Here is a 17,369-nt window from a genome sequence, read left to right on the forward strand (position 1 = left end):
GATCTTGCAAAATTCTCCTGGATAACAGTCTGTAGAAACTTGCAATGCACCCTAGAGGCACAAGATTGTTGGAGCCGGGAGGTGTGTACAGAATCATCAGCAACAACCTTGTTCACTGTTAGCGACTAGAGGAACGTAGCTGCTCTCAACAATCTGATTACTTAATATTTTTTGAGGGCTGTAGAAGTCACTGTTTGATAATTACTCAGATGGACAGGTAGAGCAGATGTGTGTCAGTCAGGTGGCCATTTGATGTCCATTGTGTGCTGAGAGCTTTTTAGGACCTAGCTGAAAGCTGTTGCTTGGGCTACCATCAGCAACTCCACCATTTGGATCAGAGTCAACAGGCTGGCTAGCAAGAGGACTCCGATTCATGGTAGCTTCCCCCCACCCCCCGCCAATGGAAAAACCTGTAATCTTTCTAGGGGGGGTTGCAAACACTTGTAATTGAGGACAGGGAAATGAAGGAAAAGAGAGGCAACTTGACCAAACTGCTAGAGGAGATGCTGATTTCCTTACTGTGCCTCTCTGCTTCTCCCCACCTGCCCCTTCCAGTATTCTCTCCTGCCTGAAAGGTCGCAAATATTGGTGAAGATCTGTGGTCTGTATTCAACAGGATACATTTGACTTGGGATTTTCCATTTCTTGCTGGTAGTTCATGAAGTATGTTGGTCCATTATCCTTAGTAACATTTTCTGGTGCTGAATATGTACATATTTACTGAAACAGAGTGGAAAAATGACTTTGTGCCAATGACTATGGACATCTCCTGGGCTGTGAGACTCCTGAAATCCCTATTCTAGGGAATATCAGTATTTTGTACGAAGTTGTAAAGCTTCAGTGAGAGATTGCAGTATGTCTGCTTTCTATCTGCCCATAGCTAATGTGTATGGCACTGTTCTGTCAAGTGAGAGGTGTAGGAATTCCTGTAGCAGATGGTGTTGAACCTGTGACTTCCAACTTTTGGGTGAATGCACTAATGCTGGGGAGCAGAAACTGTGCTCCTGTTCATTGTTGTCCTCTTTTGCAACTCTGGACCTTCATTTCTTATTTTAGTGGTTGTTTTCAGTGCTCTCCGTAAAACTCCTGTGGTTTTCATCCCGCCATGTTGCCTCTTCAGCAGATATCAGAGTGATGCAAGCCACTGTGAGTAGCAGGGCTTGCAGTTGTAAGGCTTCCTTCAATTGCCTAAAGAAAGCTTCATCTACTTTCTTTTCTTGATCAGGCAGTCTGTAGCAGTTGCTTACTGTTACATTACCTGTGTTACTTGGTGCTGGTCACTCTACCTCTCAGTGATAACTGTTTCATTATCTGTTCCAAGGAAAACTGTACATTCAAGCCACTCCTTTGCAACCCCCTCCTCCTCACCTTCGCAGCTCACCTCTCCTAAAGAGGCTTTGTCCATCCCTTGCAGCATTCCAACCATTTGAGCTATCCCACCAAGTCTCTGTAATCCCAATGAGGTCATAATTCTGCAATGGCACATTGACCTCTAAGTCCTCATGTTATTTTTGCATGTATAGGAGTTTGTAGACAGGCACTTGAGATGAGCCACCAGTTGTGCTGCTTTCCCGGGGGAAGCATGAGAGCCTCCATCATTCTCTCCCCTGGACACTTCCTCACAGCCTCTGTTCTTTTGTTTCTGTTCAGGTTATGCTAAATGTCTTCCAGTGTACCTCATTTAAAGCCCCCCCCCCCCCCAGTAGATTAGCAGGCCTGTTGGCAAAGATGCTCTTGCCAATCTTTGACAGATGGAGCCCTTCTTTCTCCAGCAGTCCTTTTTCCTCAGAGAGGGACCCATGGTCATAGAAGCCAAAGCCCTGCCTGCAACAGCTAGGTGTTGACCTACAGGGTACATCCACTCCTACCTATGCCTTTCTCACTCATTGGCAGGATTTAGGAGGATACCACCTGGGACCCAAGCCCTTTGCCTATGCCTCCAGAATCATATAGTCTCTCTCGATATACTAAAGGTCACCCCTGACAATGCTGTTGGTGCTCCCATGCATGACCAGCAAGGGGTTAATAGTCAGAGGGCCACACAAGCTTTGGCAGTCTGTCCTTAACATCCCAGATCCAGGCCCCCAACAAGCCACAAACCTCCCAAGACATCAAGTCAGGTCAGATGAGTGCCTCTCTTTCCCTTAGGGGCAAGTCTTCAGCATCACGCACCTTTGCCTCTTGGCATGGACATGTGATTCAGGCTTAGCTGGCTATGAGGCCTCCCCTGACAGGTCTTGTTCCTCCTTACCTATTCCCAGGGTACTGCATCTGTTCTGTAATTGCAGATCTGCCTGTGGAGTAGGAGCCTTCCTTCTGTTGCCAGAAGTCAGTTTCCCTGCTCTTGGGAGTCTCCATCTGTTACTCCTCTGAGCGTAGCTGCTTTTGTCCCTTCTTCCTGGCATTGCAGAGATCAGAATCTCCCCTTTCAGAGGCTCTGTGAAGACCCTGTTATCTCTTGTTCATCCTCCTTGATGCTACACAATCTGCTCATCTCTTCCCACAGCTCCTTCACCTGGCAACTCTGCATCAGGACCACAGCGCTCATCCTACAGGTGAGGCCACTGCCAATCGAAGCTGCAACCTCAGGGAGAGGCACTAGGTGCTCTCTGCTGCCCAATGTGGATAGCCACATCCTCCCTTAGGGGCTCTACCTGGTTTGAGGTCTCTGATATACCAAGGACAGTTGCTCCAGCTAGTCATGAGGACCATGGCCTGTGGCACATCAACACCATCACTGCAGCCTCAATCAAGCCCATGCTCTCCTGAGCAGAGTTTCTGGGCCCGTTTGCACCCTCGTTGTGCTAACTGCTGTCACAACTGCTACATCCCTGTTAGTTCTCTGTTTACTGTGCTTATTATAAATACCACAAATAAAGCAAAAATTTAAATCAACGTTTTCGTGCTTTGTTAAACACTGAAGAATCTCACAGTGAAACTTTGATCTACAGGAAGTCAGGCTTTGAGTTTTGCTGGTGACAGAGCTTTCTTATCTCATGATATGACAAGTAATGTTAAGGGCTGGGGGGAGCACATCTTTAAAGGGCAACTGTAATAGTCACCACTCAAATCGGAGAGAAACATTCTTTTGCAGTGTAATTTGTTTAAGTGTAGACTTGCTCAGTGGCTGATATTTTTGAAAATCCAGATGTACTGTATGTACTGTAGACAAGTCAGCCTTGTCTACGTGCATGAATGCTTCAGAGAACGCTATTGGTGATGTGTTGCTTTCCCTTACAAAAGCTGTACAGGCTTTTTTTAACTACATCCTAACTAGCCACATACCTACTAATTTTGTTCTTTAGGAGAGTTTCAAGTATTCATTCTGGCATATGGGGTCTGAACCAACATTATCCCATTTAAAAATTAGCATTGCACATGCCAGATTCCACAGAATGCAAGGAGGATTTTATCTGCACAATTACATATTACATGTACCCTTTCTGCAGGTATCCAGAAGCAACTTTTTTTTTTTTTTTAGGAGTGGAGGCAGGATACCAGACAAAATGCAAAAATGCATCCAGCCAGTGAAGCAGTTGTTACGATCCATATGGAATACAATGGTGAATGCTACAAAAGGCACTTTTATTAGTGCCTTTATACATATCTAGATGAGATAGCACAGCTGATAATGCATAAGGTACCGTATATACCAGTTTCAAACAGGGTACTGCAGATCTAAGCACTATTCAGAAGAGAGTAATGAGAAATTTATATGAAGCAGGATCCAAAAGACTGTGATTCTTCTGAGTGAGAGGATGAATTCTTCCTTTGGTTACATGGGAACAAGCTATTTGGTGAAATAGGTGGTAAATTTAAACCAATAAAAGGATACATCTATTCATGAGGTGGCACTTGCTGCCACAGGTAGTCAGTATGCATTGGAAAGAGTAATACAGAGTACACCTGCAGAGCAAAAACTGTAGTCTAAAGAGCAGTGATATGGCAGAGTGTACTGTGGTGAAGGGCCAATTGTGGAAAAAATTGCAAAAAGTTGTTATAAATTAGAATGACAGGACTATAAATTGCAAGATGAAATTCATTGTAAGTAAATGAAAGGTGATGCCCATGGAGGCAGAAAGCTGGTTCTGATTTCACATATATCATGATGGCTCCTGAGCTGATAGGTACCCCTGATAAGTGAGACCTTGATGTTATGAAATAGTTTCATGGAAATATTGGTGTGATACTCAACCTCATTCAAGAAGGCAATCAAATATTAGAAGTCATCAGGAAGGGAATACAGGACAAAACCAAGATCAATATGGTGACATCTGATGAGATTGAGATGAGGATGGGGATGGCTTTTCAGACTTCTTGCAGAGTACCTGAGGGAAAATCTTAGACCTTGGGACTGATCTGAGGGAGACTTGAGTGTCTATTGGCCTCATTTTTGCAAAGAGCCTTTCTCTTAGTGTTGGTTGTAGTGTGATGATAGCCTATACCAGCAAGTGCTGCTATCTCTGCCAGTGCCCTTGATTAAAATCAAAAGAGCTTGCTCTAGAGTGCTTTACTTGTTAGCCCCTCTTCTTTGAGATTTTTGCAGTTGCCTTGACTTTGTGATTACATGTGGAAAATTAGGCAGCAGGAGAATGGGTACATATAAAAACTGCTTAGAAACATAGAAAAGATTGAGTTAAAAGAAAGAAAGCATATGTTCTCCATAGGGATGTTCTTCCTGCAGAAAGCTTGTGCCCCATATTTGCCTAGTTGGAGAAGAAAATGGGAAATGTAAGGAGCAGTGTCATCTTGGGCCAATCTGGCCTTTGTCCTACCGCTATAGAGGAAGCGATTATTTCCTTCCCTTAATTCTTGAAGAATTGCACTGCTTCATCCAAGGCCACTGTCCTTGCTTCTCAAACTTACTTTTTGCTCCACAGGATCTTCACAGGATTCATGCTATTATGTTTTCAGTGCATAGGGGTTTTTTATTGATAGGGTTGTGCTGATGTGTTTATATACTCCGCGATCAGCACAAGGGTTCCCAGTCAGATTGAATAGTCTGATTTGAAGTGGGCAGGACTTCAAGCTATGTGTTTCCTAGTCATGGAAGGCTTGGAGATCTGCTTCAAAAGAGGTGGCTTGCTGAGGTTATCTGTTACCTCAGCTATAATTAATAACTGCTTTCAGATGTAGAGGATACTCTACAGAGCCTTGTCTCTTCTGTGAAATAGGTTTGGGGGGGGGGGTCTCCTCCCCCTTCCTCCCCCCACCATGAAGACATGCATTTTAGGGTGGATCCCAAGAACTTCCATTACAAATCTGATATTTCAGGATACAAAGAGCTTTTTAATACTCTAACCATTATTGCCTGTAGATGCAGCCTTCTGCCGTTGTTCAGATAGGGACAGGAGCAGTTTTATTCCTTTTGGTGTCACAGTTATGCAACCCACCTTTGTCATACAGCAGTGTGCTGCAGGCATTCAGTGTTGGTGCATATTATAGGAAAACAGAGCTAAGTCACTGGAGAATGGGTTGAAAAGTTGTATTTTTAAGTTCTTGGTACAGAAAGAGTACAAGAAAAAACTTTCATCTTGCAGTCATTTTCATAGCTGAGAGCTGGACTAGCAGAACGTGTTTGATATGGAGAACTAAGGGCTGACTAGAAAATTTGAACTGGGAGGGGAATATAGACATGAATGTTGTTATACAGATAATATGGTGAACAGCATATGCTTGCATAATGAAGATGTTTTGTTCTTCTGAGTCAAGAAAGTCTTCTGTGCTGATGCGGGTTAGCTTTTGGGTAATTAACTCTTTGGTCTTTGTTAAAGTCTGCTAGGTTTGTCACTAGTGTGCATTACAGATAGCACTGTACTCTTCCTCTGCATGTGAAACTTTGCCTACAGAAATGTATTCCCTGTGGTTTCAAAAATATTATTTGGAAGAGATCAAAATTTCAGCAACTTGGTCTTAATTATTTATTTGAAACTATAGGGGAGGTTATGTTTTTCCAGGAATCTCTCTCCTGCTTGTGGGATCTGACACAGTGCAGTTATGCTCAGCAAGTGCTTTTTTTAGCTTAGTCAGCTGCCTCCCATTGATTAGATCTCGTGTGCTTCAGACTGCACTGCAGTAGTTTGCAGTGCTTTGCTGGAGATACTGTACATGTGCAAGGGCGGCTGTGCCATTCAGTGGACAGAAGGAAGCTGTAGGCAGGACAGTGCATAGCCTCTTTCAGCAAACATGATGAAGGCTGCAGAAATGCGTCAGCTAATTGAGAAATACTTTTATTTTCCGCATGTCTGTGCACAGTGTTAAAAATAAACTTTACTGCAGTGGACAAGGTATTAGAAGGGGAGAGTATAGTACTTCTTTTCTACTAAGTAGTTTTTCCCCACTGGAAAATGAGCTAAAAGTTAAGAAAAAGTATATGAACTCCTACGTCCTAAGACCCCAAATATTCTAACTTAGAAGCCCAGTTGCTTTTACACTTTCTTCATACTTGAAATGTGTGTGTAATGTTACTGATAAGATTAACATTTTTACAATAGAATAAACACATTTGTGGAGCTATAGTACTGAGAGTAATGTATTAACTTGAGAAGGGATATACTTTTTGTCTTGAACTTTGTATTTTAAAAAGGCGATCACAGAAAAGACTGGCAGAACAAAACATAGTCACATAATTTCATATAGAGATGGAGAAAAAGGGAAAAAAATGAGCCAATGTCTTTAAATAAAATCACATACTTGCTATACTACAGAAATGCCATTTCCATGGGGATGTATTAGTTATAAAACACATCACTGTGAAGATGATTTAAAGATTCTGGGTTTTACTCCACTCATGCCTTGTGGAGTAGCAAACTTGGACTTGAGAAGAGAGTTGACATTCTGCTTTAAAATATTACAACTACAGAAAATCAGTGCAGTTAAAATTAAATGTATGGAAAGCAGGCTACCTGATCGATTTGAGAATCTATTAGCAAGTAGGGACCCTTGTATCTGATATATATTTGGTTATATTGTTGTCCTGTTCTTGATAAAGTACTACTTGATAGCATGAACAAGGAAAAAGCAAACTTTCATATGGGAAAGCATGTCGATACCACCATACTGATGAGCTGATCATCTGGATAGCATAATAAATAAGGTTCAAATGAGCTTAAGTATAAGACAGTCAACTACGCAAGTTTGAACATCCAGGAAACAACAGTGTGTAGGATGGTCAGTTCTATCCTGCAGGGTGGTAACTCAGAAGATGCCTTAGGAATTAAGGCAGAAAACAAGCTGAACATACGTTCCCTGTGTCACCAGACAGTAGCTATCTCAAAAGGCCAACATTTTCATTGCATGCATTAGCAGGAGCAGGTAGAAAAGTAAAGAGAAGTCACTAGTAAGATTACTACTGAATACCATATCCATATTTTATGGTGGGTTTGGAGTCTATATATCATTGATGGCTTAAAAAGTGCAGATATGGTGTTTGTGCTGTGATGCAAAGATTTGCTCACTGCTCCCTGGTCTCTGCTAGTCCTTGGGCACCAGCATGAGCACAAAACAACCTGCTGGCCTCAGGTTTCACTTCTAACTTGCATGGCTTTGAGCAGTGTTAGATAGTTTCGTCAGACATCTTGCCATAGGCTGGGGTTGCTGTGTCAGACTTTCAGAGCCTTTGTTCAGTTACCACCTACTGGAGAAATATCTCATGTTCTTGTTCCATAGTAAGATTCCTCAGAACATTGCAATAAGATGATCCCCCTGAAGGCACAAGAATTCACAAACTAGGTGTTTCTCTGCTTTCCTCACCTAGAAGCCCTGGTGCAGTGAGGGTGACCTCACATAACCTGTATCAGGTGGTTGGTGGTTTTCTTTTACGTAGCTGCTATCTGGTTAGAGCATTACACTACAGGAGAAGGGAAGGGAAGGAAGATCCAGGCTAAAATCCCATATATGCCTGAAAGGAATTGAGAACTGAGATCCCATTTTCCATATCTGAGTGCCTCTATTGCCAAGCTGCAGTAAGGATAGGCTACATCTGAATGTATCATTCCTTCTGGTTAAAGTTGTTCCGCTTGAAGCTCTGATTATTTTTCCTGCTGGGCTACACAGAGAGGAACAGAATTATTACTCTGTATGTTGACTTGAATTGGAAGTCAAGTTCCCCTCAATCAGGCAAGTGTCCTTGCTGTCAGTTTGCAGAGTAATTGTCATGCATTTTCTCTCTCTTGGTAATAAATATTCAATTATTCTATGCAAAATGGATCCTTTCCAAATGGACATCGAAGTTTCATCTCAAAGCATCCTGTAGTTCAGAGGTGAGGGTGTACTCTGGAAGGAGGGAGATGTGGTTTCCAGGTCTATCCAAAGGGTGGAGGGATGTGAACTTAGCTCTCCTGCATCTGAGTGATTGCCACTGCTGTCCTTTGTCCTCTGCCTCTTGGTAGGAAAGGACCATCTTCTCCACCTGACTCAAAAAAAAAAAAAAAAAAAAAAATTATAGCCTGTAAATCCCAAATGAGAGGTGACTAACTCTCTCTACAACTCTCTCCAAAACATTTCCTGCTGGCTATATTCAGTGTCTCTCCCACTCTGTGCAATAGCTTGTGGAAACTCTATCCTTATCTACTTAGCACTCCCTGTGCTTTCTGCAGAGATCTTTTGTGCTACTTGTTCCTCTAGGGGACTGTGTACCTAAGAGACCAGTGCAGCAACTAAATGCTTTGAGGCTGAAATTATCTGGTTTGTCCAAGAATTGGATGATAAGTGAACAATAAAGAATTACTGCTGGAATAAGCTTTTGATTAAAAAAAATTGCTTATTCTTAGTCCTGTTTGTAATGTGTGAAACGCATCAGATAAATCACTGTCATCCTCATCAGCCTCATCTGCAGCCCAAGTTCTGATGCTGGAATCATGCAATGAGCCTGTTGGTGCATGTTATTCAGAGAGACAGAATGATCACTCTGGTCTTTTCTGATGTTAAAGTCCATTGGAAATTATGAATTCTCATAAAGTAAAGAAGGAAAGATAGCATTTTAACTCATCTCTGTGTTGCCTGTTGCTTTGGAAAGATTAGTATGGGACTTCTCAAAACTGAATATAGTAAAATCTGCAGATGTCTTAGAGCTTGCACATTTTGAGCTAAGACGGATATTGAGATTCAAATAACAACAGGGTTGATTGCTTTTGATTAGTTGATTTCTGCTGGATTAGGTATCTCTGAGCCAAGATCTTTCTTCAGTTTACTAAATTATGTACTGAAGTCCATTATAACATTAGTTCTTGCTTCTGACTGAGGTGGCCCTCACATTTCCAGAATATGTGGTTCACATCTTAAGGTACAGTGACTGTTCACATGGCCTAAAAGCAAGACCTTGCACGTTCATTCTGCTCTCTTTCAAACCACCATGCTGTGTCCCACTACAGACAGTGGAGACTGCTATTTGTAGATGGGGTTCGACAGCAAGCAGCAGGGAAGAGAAAGCTGCCCAAAGTTGGCAATTGTGAAGCTCATGAAGTTGTGGAGCGGGTAATTATAAGGGGATGGTGCTTGCAAAAAGAACCAGAAATGTCAGATGGAAGCCCCTGAAAAATCGAACTAGGAATGGGACATCCCTGTTTATTTTTCTAAACTAAGCACCGATGGGCGAAAAGAGCAGGATGTGTTTGTGAGAAGGAGTGAATCCACTCACTGGTTTTTTAATCAGTTTGTTTTTTGGGGTGAGGAAGGGAGGTTTAGGTATCAGGTATTTTTATACAGTAGAGCCATGAGACGAGCCTGTAGTTGGGCCATACCTATCTCAGCTCTCAACTTTTATTTCTGTATTTTGTATTAGGAGCAAGTGATATGTCAGTAAAGGGAAGTTGGACTCTAGAGGGGCCCCTCTCGCCACTTTACAGAGCATTCACAAACCACAGAGACTTACTCAAGCTGTGTGTCTAAATAAAACCAAATACAGCATGGGCAACAGTAATCCCAGGCCTGGGAAATATGCTGGGAGATGACAGCAGCTAAACAACAGGCTGAAGTTTCAGGAGGGGTGCAATATTGAATTGTTTTTTTTAATTAATTTCTGTTTTTTTCCATTTTGTTGTTTTTTTTATCATGTTTTTCTTTGGGTTTCTCTCTGTTTTACAGTTCTTTTGGGCTCTTCTTTTGAGGCTGTGTTTGATGCGTTGGCTTCCCATCCGCTGCTCGTAACCATCTCTGCTATGAGTTGTGAGTGAGCCATCATCATGCTTCTGGGTTTTCATTTTGTTTTGTACTTTTGTTGTATATGGGATTCCAAATTACACCTGTTTTTCTTTTTTTCCCCTCATGATATGTTTGTTTTTCAGCAGGATCGTGACAGCTGCCTAAATGTGATGCAGAGGCCAAGAACACTTGGGATTCTGCATGAAGGGCTGGGAGACATTTGGGAGGGTGCCGGAGACTGTGATTTCTTTGTCACTTTTGTGGTTGTGGAGTCAAGGAGAAGGGAGTTCTCCCACGTTATGCCTTTGACTCCAGCTCCCACGTTATGCTTTTGACTCCAGCTTCCTGTATTTATTAATTTCTGACTCCTTATTGGGATAAAATATGCTGCTGTCATTAATGATTCTGGAAAGTACTGCTGTTTAAATTAACAACTCAAAATGCATATGAGAAGTGCAGAATTTGTCTACGGTGTGACCAACGCTACGGAAGAGGTGGAGACTCGTGTCCCCTCGTATCCCTGTAAACCTAACTGGTGGACTCGGGAAATACCTAGCAGTGAGTCACTTAAAACACAGATCATCAAGAGTGTTTGACCTGGAGAGTGTGGAAAAGCTGATGGGTGCAAAAGAGCACACACGCAGTTTGGAACAATGCATCCACCATGTACAGTATTTTGTTAGCTAATTCTGCCCTGTTTGGAGATAGTGCATATGGCCAATATATTGAAAGGAACACAGAGTATAATTTTTGCTCTGCAGTACTGTTCTAACATATTCTCCAAAGCTAAAACTCATTTTAAACCTAGCATCTAACACAAGGCAAAATACTTCATATCTCTGAAGTCTCCCTGGCAGCTCTGTGTAATATATTCCTTAGCTTGTGCACTAGATGCAATCCAAATGCAGGAAGAGACATTTTTTACCCTGATCAGCATTTTTGATAGTAATGCTGATGTGGAAAATTTAAAAAATAAATCATGTATGTTTTTGAAATTATATTTCAGCTTTCTAGCTCTTTACCTTCTTATCATTTTAGGGATTCAAATCAGTTGGATTATACATGATTCCATGGTTTGAAGTTCCTAACTGTTAGAATTTCAGTTCTTACACAAAATTTTTCCATCAGGCATGAAGATATAACATCTTTTTATTGTATAGCCCACACTGCGTTGAATGTGGATGTGTCTGGAAAGCTGGAATGTTTTATGCAAGCTCTCCTCCACTGTTGGAGCTATGCAGTGATGAGTTGAAATTTATTAAGAAGAATTGAAATATGTAAAGAAATTATCTGGAAAATGAGTGTTGATGAATTCAGAAGAAAAGCTGGTAACAGTTGGATATAAGTGTGAGCTGCAGCAAGTGCTGACGAAGGGCTGTTTGTCTGGATGAAAAGTATATCTCCTGCTCTCCACAGTCATGCAAGCATTTGACTGTAGTAATTAGTGACACAGTAAAAAGGCATGAGTTATAGCCTTGTGGCTGGCAGGGCAGCCAAATATGGTTAAAAGGAGGGGAAATCTTTCTGAGGAAAAGATGCTGTTAAGGCAGCTAGCATCTGCCTGTTTTGTTTAAAGCTCTAAACATCCTGTCAAAATAATTGGAAAGCTAGAATATCAAGTCCTGTGCTATGTGAGGATTTCATAGTAAAGTGTTTCAGCCTTGCTCAGCTGCAGTGCTCTCCCTTCAGTGACGTAGCACATCACAGAGGATTGGAGAGAGCTGTTTGGATTCAGCTGCAGAGCTGGAGTGATGAACTCTTTCACAATGGCCACGGGATAGAGGCACACTAAAAGATGGCTAGGCATTTTCTTCCTCTTCTGGAAGAGGAGCAGAATACATTTGCAAACTGTCTAGAAGTTGTTTTCAGAATGGATCTAATTTAGAGTCTAGAAATACTGTCTTCAAGAAATAATTGGTAGTGATCTAAAGATTTTCAGAGACATTGCTACTCATACTGAAACCAGCACTTGTGGCAGTGGATTCAGTACATACAAATTCACATTTGACAGCTGAAGCCACTGAGGTGGGTAAAGAACCTGAAAGACATCCTCCCCTAAATTGCAAACATTGAGAGGGATTTGTTCTGAAAGCATTATGGATTGCACACTAGAATTATTCATAATATGCTGTCACTCTATGTCTCATGAAAAGTTTCCAAACACACTAGCTTCCACTTACGCTGGAAAAGAGGATTGTTCTCTTGTCTTTGAAAAGGTAGAGAAGTTCTACCCCGATGGTTGATCCTAACAGATACCTTCCCGTGGCTAGGCATTTCTGCTGCTCAGAAACTCTCACCCTCCAGTGGAATGCTGAAGAATATTTTGCAGTCATTTGCCAGTGGGAATCCTCAGTGCATGCTCTGGGAAGAAACAGACACATGATCATGAAAATATCTTGGCTATTACATGCTGCTGAATGAGTAGCTCATAGCTCAAGCTGGTGGACTGCAAGATTAAATGCTGCATTAAGTGCTTGGGATATGCATATGGGTGCACTTTGGGGATAATTTGAGTAACATAATGGAGTTATAACATGGACTTGTGACTTTTTGCTTGGAGTCACTGTTATTGAAGAGCTGCATTGTATGCCCTCTAGGTTGTGTGTTAGTGGCAAAGTGTTGATGAACTTGTTTATAAAACATTCAAAGCTGTATGCTTTGAGTGTTTTGAAACTTACAGCAACTTCCCTGCACCGAAAAGGAAGCAACTGATCTGTATGTATTTGAATTGACAGAAGAATGCCTTAGAATGAAGCCATAGAGTTTTAGGCTTAGCTCTGAAAGCATAGGCACAGCTGAAAGAATAAAAATGAATCAACTGACCTAAGTGGGACAGGTCACTTAAACAGAGTTATTATTAATGCACTTAAATTTCTGTAAGTGTAGGATCTTAATAATCAATATGTTCACTTCTGCCAAACTTAGCCTTATGATGGAAGATGCCTGGGCCTGACCCTAGTTTTGCCACATGAATTTTGAAAGCAATTCTGTTAACTCTGGCCCTTTTAGCTAAGCTGAAAGGATTGACTGGATTTCATTATTTAAATCCTTTCTCAGAAAAATGACATCTTCAGTAAGTGAACTTATATGGTCTAATGTCCTTGTGGATGCAGCAGAGTTGGAAGCATTGCTCATCCCCTACAGTAGAAGCCTCCAGCTGTTGAGGGACAGTCAGAGGACTGCCTTCTTCCCAAGGCAGCTGTATCAAGCCTTCACTTCCTAGAGACACAAGTATCAAAGGAATCAGAAGAAGAGAGTCTAAAGATACATGGTCTAGGATAATACATGGCCTAGGATATACTAGGAAGAATCTGGAAAAAGTAAGGACACAGGACACAGCAGTGTCAGCAAATGCATCTGTTCATCTGCCCTCTGTGAGAGTAGGGAATCCCCATTCTTGTCCTGAGCAGGCTGTCCTCAGGCTTTGCTTAGCTCATGTTATTCATGAACTCAGTTTTGTACCAGTGCTGCTTTATTAACTTTCTCCTTGACCTGGAATTTAAAAAGGAAAGAGTGTTCCTGGAAAATGTTCTCATCTCTGTGCCTAAACTATTACTAGTCTAACTGTAATCATCTTGCCTGTTGTGTAAAATGACCTTTTAAGAAGATGCAGGATTAGTAAATGCAGTTTGTTACATGGCTGCTAGAACAGGTTAAGGTATCAAGAAGGGCTTAATATCCCTTGGATATGTATGAGATAACATAGACATAGACAAGAAGTCCTCAGGGTTATCTGCACATGAGATTTTGTAGTATCCTGCTCTGTCTCTGAGATTATCTGTTATCTTCCTTCAGCCTCGCAATGTTGCTGGTTTTCGGGGAACAGTCCGCTACGCTTCGGTGAATGCACACAAAAACCGAGTAAGTATTTCTGGGTTAGAAGAGGTTAACAGAGCGAGGTTATTTCTCCCCAGAAAGCTGTTCTCAGGAGCAGAGGTGTAAAGCAGAAGTTTGGGATTTAAAAAATAAAAAAGAAAGTTTCTCCAAATAGTTTAGACTGGGTTCCTCAGGAACATGGTGCTTCTTATTCCTTCATTACAATGACTGTCTAGAGAATCCTCTCGCTGCTTACAAAGCACTGCTATAACTAGTGGTGCCAAGTGTTTCCTATTTTGAGAGCCTCTTTCTAGATACCTTTAACTTTCCTGGATTAGAACAATTTAAACTGATTTTTTTCATGGGAGGAACCTGCAAGGGATTTAACTTTTTAAGAAAGTTTTAGCAAAACCAATTCAGTTGTTTCTAAGAATAAGGCTAGCAAAACCGAAGTACATTACTTCTGAAAATGTTTTCTACCTTCTTGTTAGGAACAGAGGTATGAAATTTGGTAAGAAGCCTCAAGTTGGTGTTAGAAGTATGCTTTCTGCTGTCCCTTTGCAAATTTGTCTGAATTTGGCTTCATTTAAGATGAGTCTGTAGGATGACCTGTGACATATGAGGGAGATTCAAGAATTTGTAGGGCAAAAGGTTATTGTCTGTAACTCCTCATTTATTGCAGAAGGTGCAAAGGGTGGTATGGGGAGGGCAGTCGAATGCTGTCGTGGATTCTTTCCATTTCTGGGGGACACTGTTTGAGGAAACCGCAGGTGTGATTTTTTGGAAGAGCTGCATAGTGCCAGTTGCAGCTGACATCAGCTGAAGGTATACTGAGACATAAAAAGTGCTGTATAATCCATACTGCTCTGAGAAATCAGATTCTAGACATTGTACTCTGAGCACCAAGAATTACTAAATGTGCTTCAACAATTTTAGCCTTAATCCCCAGGTTCCACTTTACCATTTGTTAGAGCAGGAGAGGAATGGTATGTGGAGATGTTAGAGATCTGTAAACTGTTGTGGTGCTTGATGATGAGTGTTTTACAAAAGCCCATGTAAATTAATGCTGTTTTGAGAAAAGAGTTTGAATGATATTTAGCTAGAAAAAATAATAGTAACTAAAAGACTGTATACTCATAGGGTTTTTGTATGTTTTGGGTTTTTTTGGCCTTTTTTGTTTTTTTGTGGGGGGTGTTTTGTCCTGTTTTCTTCTTGTAATCCATGTTGTTCCATGTCCCATTAATAAATATTCAGCTCCTGTACACTGAGTGAGGAAGAGTTCTATGGAAAAGTTGCATTTTATTGCATAGATTAAAAACTCTTTCCTAGTATATTTGCAATAAGGAAAACAAATGAAGTTATTCAGGTGAATGTATGGTATCGCCTAATTTAATAGATGCCTGATTTTGCATCCTTGGTCTTCAGTCTGGGTTCTGTAAAGATATGATGGGATGTGTGACTTCTCTTCCCACTTTTTAAAATGAGGTAGCTCACCTGGAGAGCACATCTGGTCCACTGAGCAGTGTGGAACTTTGCTGCTCAGTCTTTGTCTTTCTTTTCTCCAGGAGATGGGTAGACATGATGATCTGTGGTCCCTTTTTTACATGTTGGTGGAGTTTGCAGTTGGTCAGCTTCCATGGCGAAAAATCAAAGATAAGGTAGGAAACCTAGTGTCTCTGCTTAAGGTAGGGTGCTATATTATTATTATGGCTCTTATTATTCCGCTTTCTACAGCTCAGTGCAGCTTTTTCCTGAAGTAAAGCCAAAGCCTGTTTTTCATCAGGACTTGCTGCAAGATGCTAACCTGCTTTTATGTGCTCTGATGCACAGCGTGGAACTTGCCTTATTTGACTAAGTGTTTTCTTATGCACATCAAGTGACGTTGACTTTGTTCGTACAAAGCAAACAACAAAAGTGGAAAGTCTAGATCTGAGCTGTCATTTCACAAAGAAGCAGGGTCTTTAAAAAGGAGAGAGGATAGAACTCCCCCACCCCATACCAAACAAGCCAAACAGAAATTGCAGCTGGGAAATTAAATGGAATGAAGTTAACTATTAATGTTATCTCGAAAGAGCCTTGTGCTACAGAACAACAGTCCCTGGAAGCCAACAGGGCAGATATACAGAAGGCTCTGCTAAAGGCACAGCTTCTGAAGTGAGTTTCTGACTCAGGAGTCCCCTGCAGTAATCTACCTCAATTTGCTAGGGACACCAAAACAGGAGAAAGTGTAACCGTAATGCTGGATCTGTGGAGAGGCTGTGCTCCAGGGATGATAAGGCTGGATGGTAGCTGAATGGTAGTCTAGGACTGATAAGACTGAGGAAGTATGAATAAAAAGGGATAAAAGATTCTTGACTCTGAGGGTATTCTCTTTTCCAGGAGCAAGTTGGCATGATAAAAGAGAAGTATGAACACCGGATGCTGCTAAAACACATGCCTTCAGAGTTTCACCTTTTTCTGGATCATATTGCAAGCCTAGACTACTTCACCAAGCCAGACTATCAGGTAGGAGCTTTTCTTTTTTACCAAGCATGGCACTCTGGACTGGCGTTTGGATTTTCTGATTTTTTCCATGCATGCTAAGGAAGCGGGAGAAAAAGGTTGGACTGTACAGTCCAACAGTACTTCAGCATCTCAGTGTTTCTTCTTCCTCTCCCTGACTGTTCAAAATAATCCTGTGCTCCAAACTAGAAAGTTCTTCGCAACAAGCAGAATACTTTTTAGCTTTCATTAAAAAACAAGGTTGTGAGTTAAACCAAATGTGACAGAGTTTGCAGACTTTGGCAAGCTCTGCTAAAAGAGCCTGTGCCAACAGCTTAACAGTGCACATTAGCACTTTTGGTTTCTTGCAAACTAATGTGGGCTTTAGCTATATTGTCTCTTTCATTAATATTCACCTTAACATATTTTTTGTCCTTTCCCATTTGCTATTAACTATCAGCATATATATGATCAGTTACAGTAGCTGAACTAACGCAATTTAACTGTGGTAACTTGATTCTGTGTCCCTTTTTTTATCACGGTGGTTTTCACTGTACATTAAAGCCAAAGAGCTGAAAACAACATCTGTGCAGTCTTATTTGAGTGCCAGATCCTTTTGATAATGCATCAGATGAGTGGGAGGATGGTAGGAGGGTGTTCCAACAAACCTAGCCCAAAGCTTTCCAACAGCACTTTTGTGTATTAGCCACTTATGAGTTGCTGCATAGCAACCATAACTCTTAAATAAATGAAAAAAAAATTTAGCCAAATACTTTCCAGATAGTAGCATGTATTATAACATGTGCCACTAAGATGGAGGGCTGGAGCAAATGACTGAGGAGAGGCTGAAGGAGCTGGGTTTGTTTAGCTTAGAGAAGGCAAAAGGGGATCTAATTGCTGTCTTCCACTGCATCAAGGGAGGTTGTAGGGAG

At 41.4% G+C, this 17,369-nt stretch overlaps 1 protein-coding gene across 13 annotated transcripts in view; it reads left to right on the top strand.

The window, feature by feature from the left end:
• The window catches only part of TTBK1 (tau tubulin kinase 1), a 121,027-nt gene that overhangs the window by 48,256 nt on the left and 55,402 nt on the right, over positions 1 to 17,369 (top strand). For 12 of the 13 annotated variants that reach the window (XM_064509821.1, XM_064509826.1, XM_064509816.1 and 9 more), the window contains 3 exons: positions 13,936 to 14,001; positions 15,522 to 15,614; positions 16,336 to 16,461. In XM_064509821.1, coding sequence (XP_064365891.1) covers positions 13,936 to 14,001; positions 15,522 to 15,614; positions 16,336 to 16,461 — 285 coding nt within the window. Of the gene's footprint in view, positions 1 to 10,098; positions 10,165 to 13,935; positions 14,002 to 15,521; positions 15,615 to 16,335; positions 16,462 to 17,369 lie in introns of those variants that run through there. The other variant, XM_064509828.1, reaches the window with a different exon arrangement.

This window comes from Dromaius novaehollandiae, chromosome 3 (genome assembly GCF_036370855.1).
Source record: "Dromaius novaehollandiae isolate bDroNov1 chromosome 3, bDroNov1.hap1, whole genome shotgun sequence".
Lineage (NCBI taxonomy): Eukaryota > Metazoa > Chordata > Aves > Casuariiformes > Dromaiidae > Dromaius > Dromaius novaehollandiae.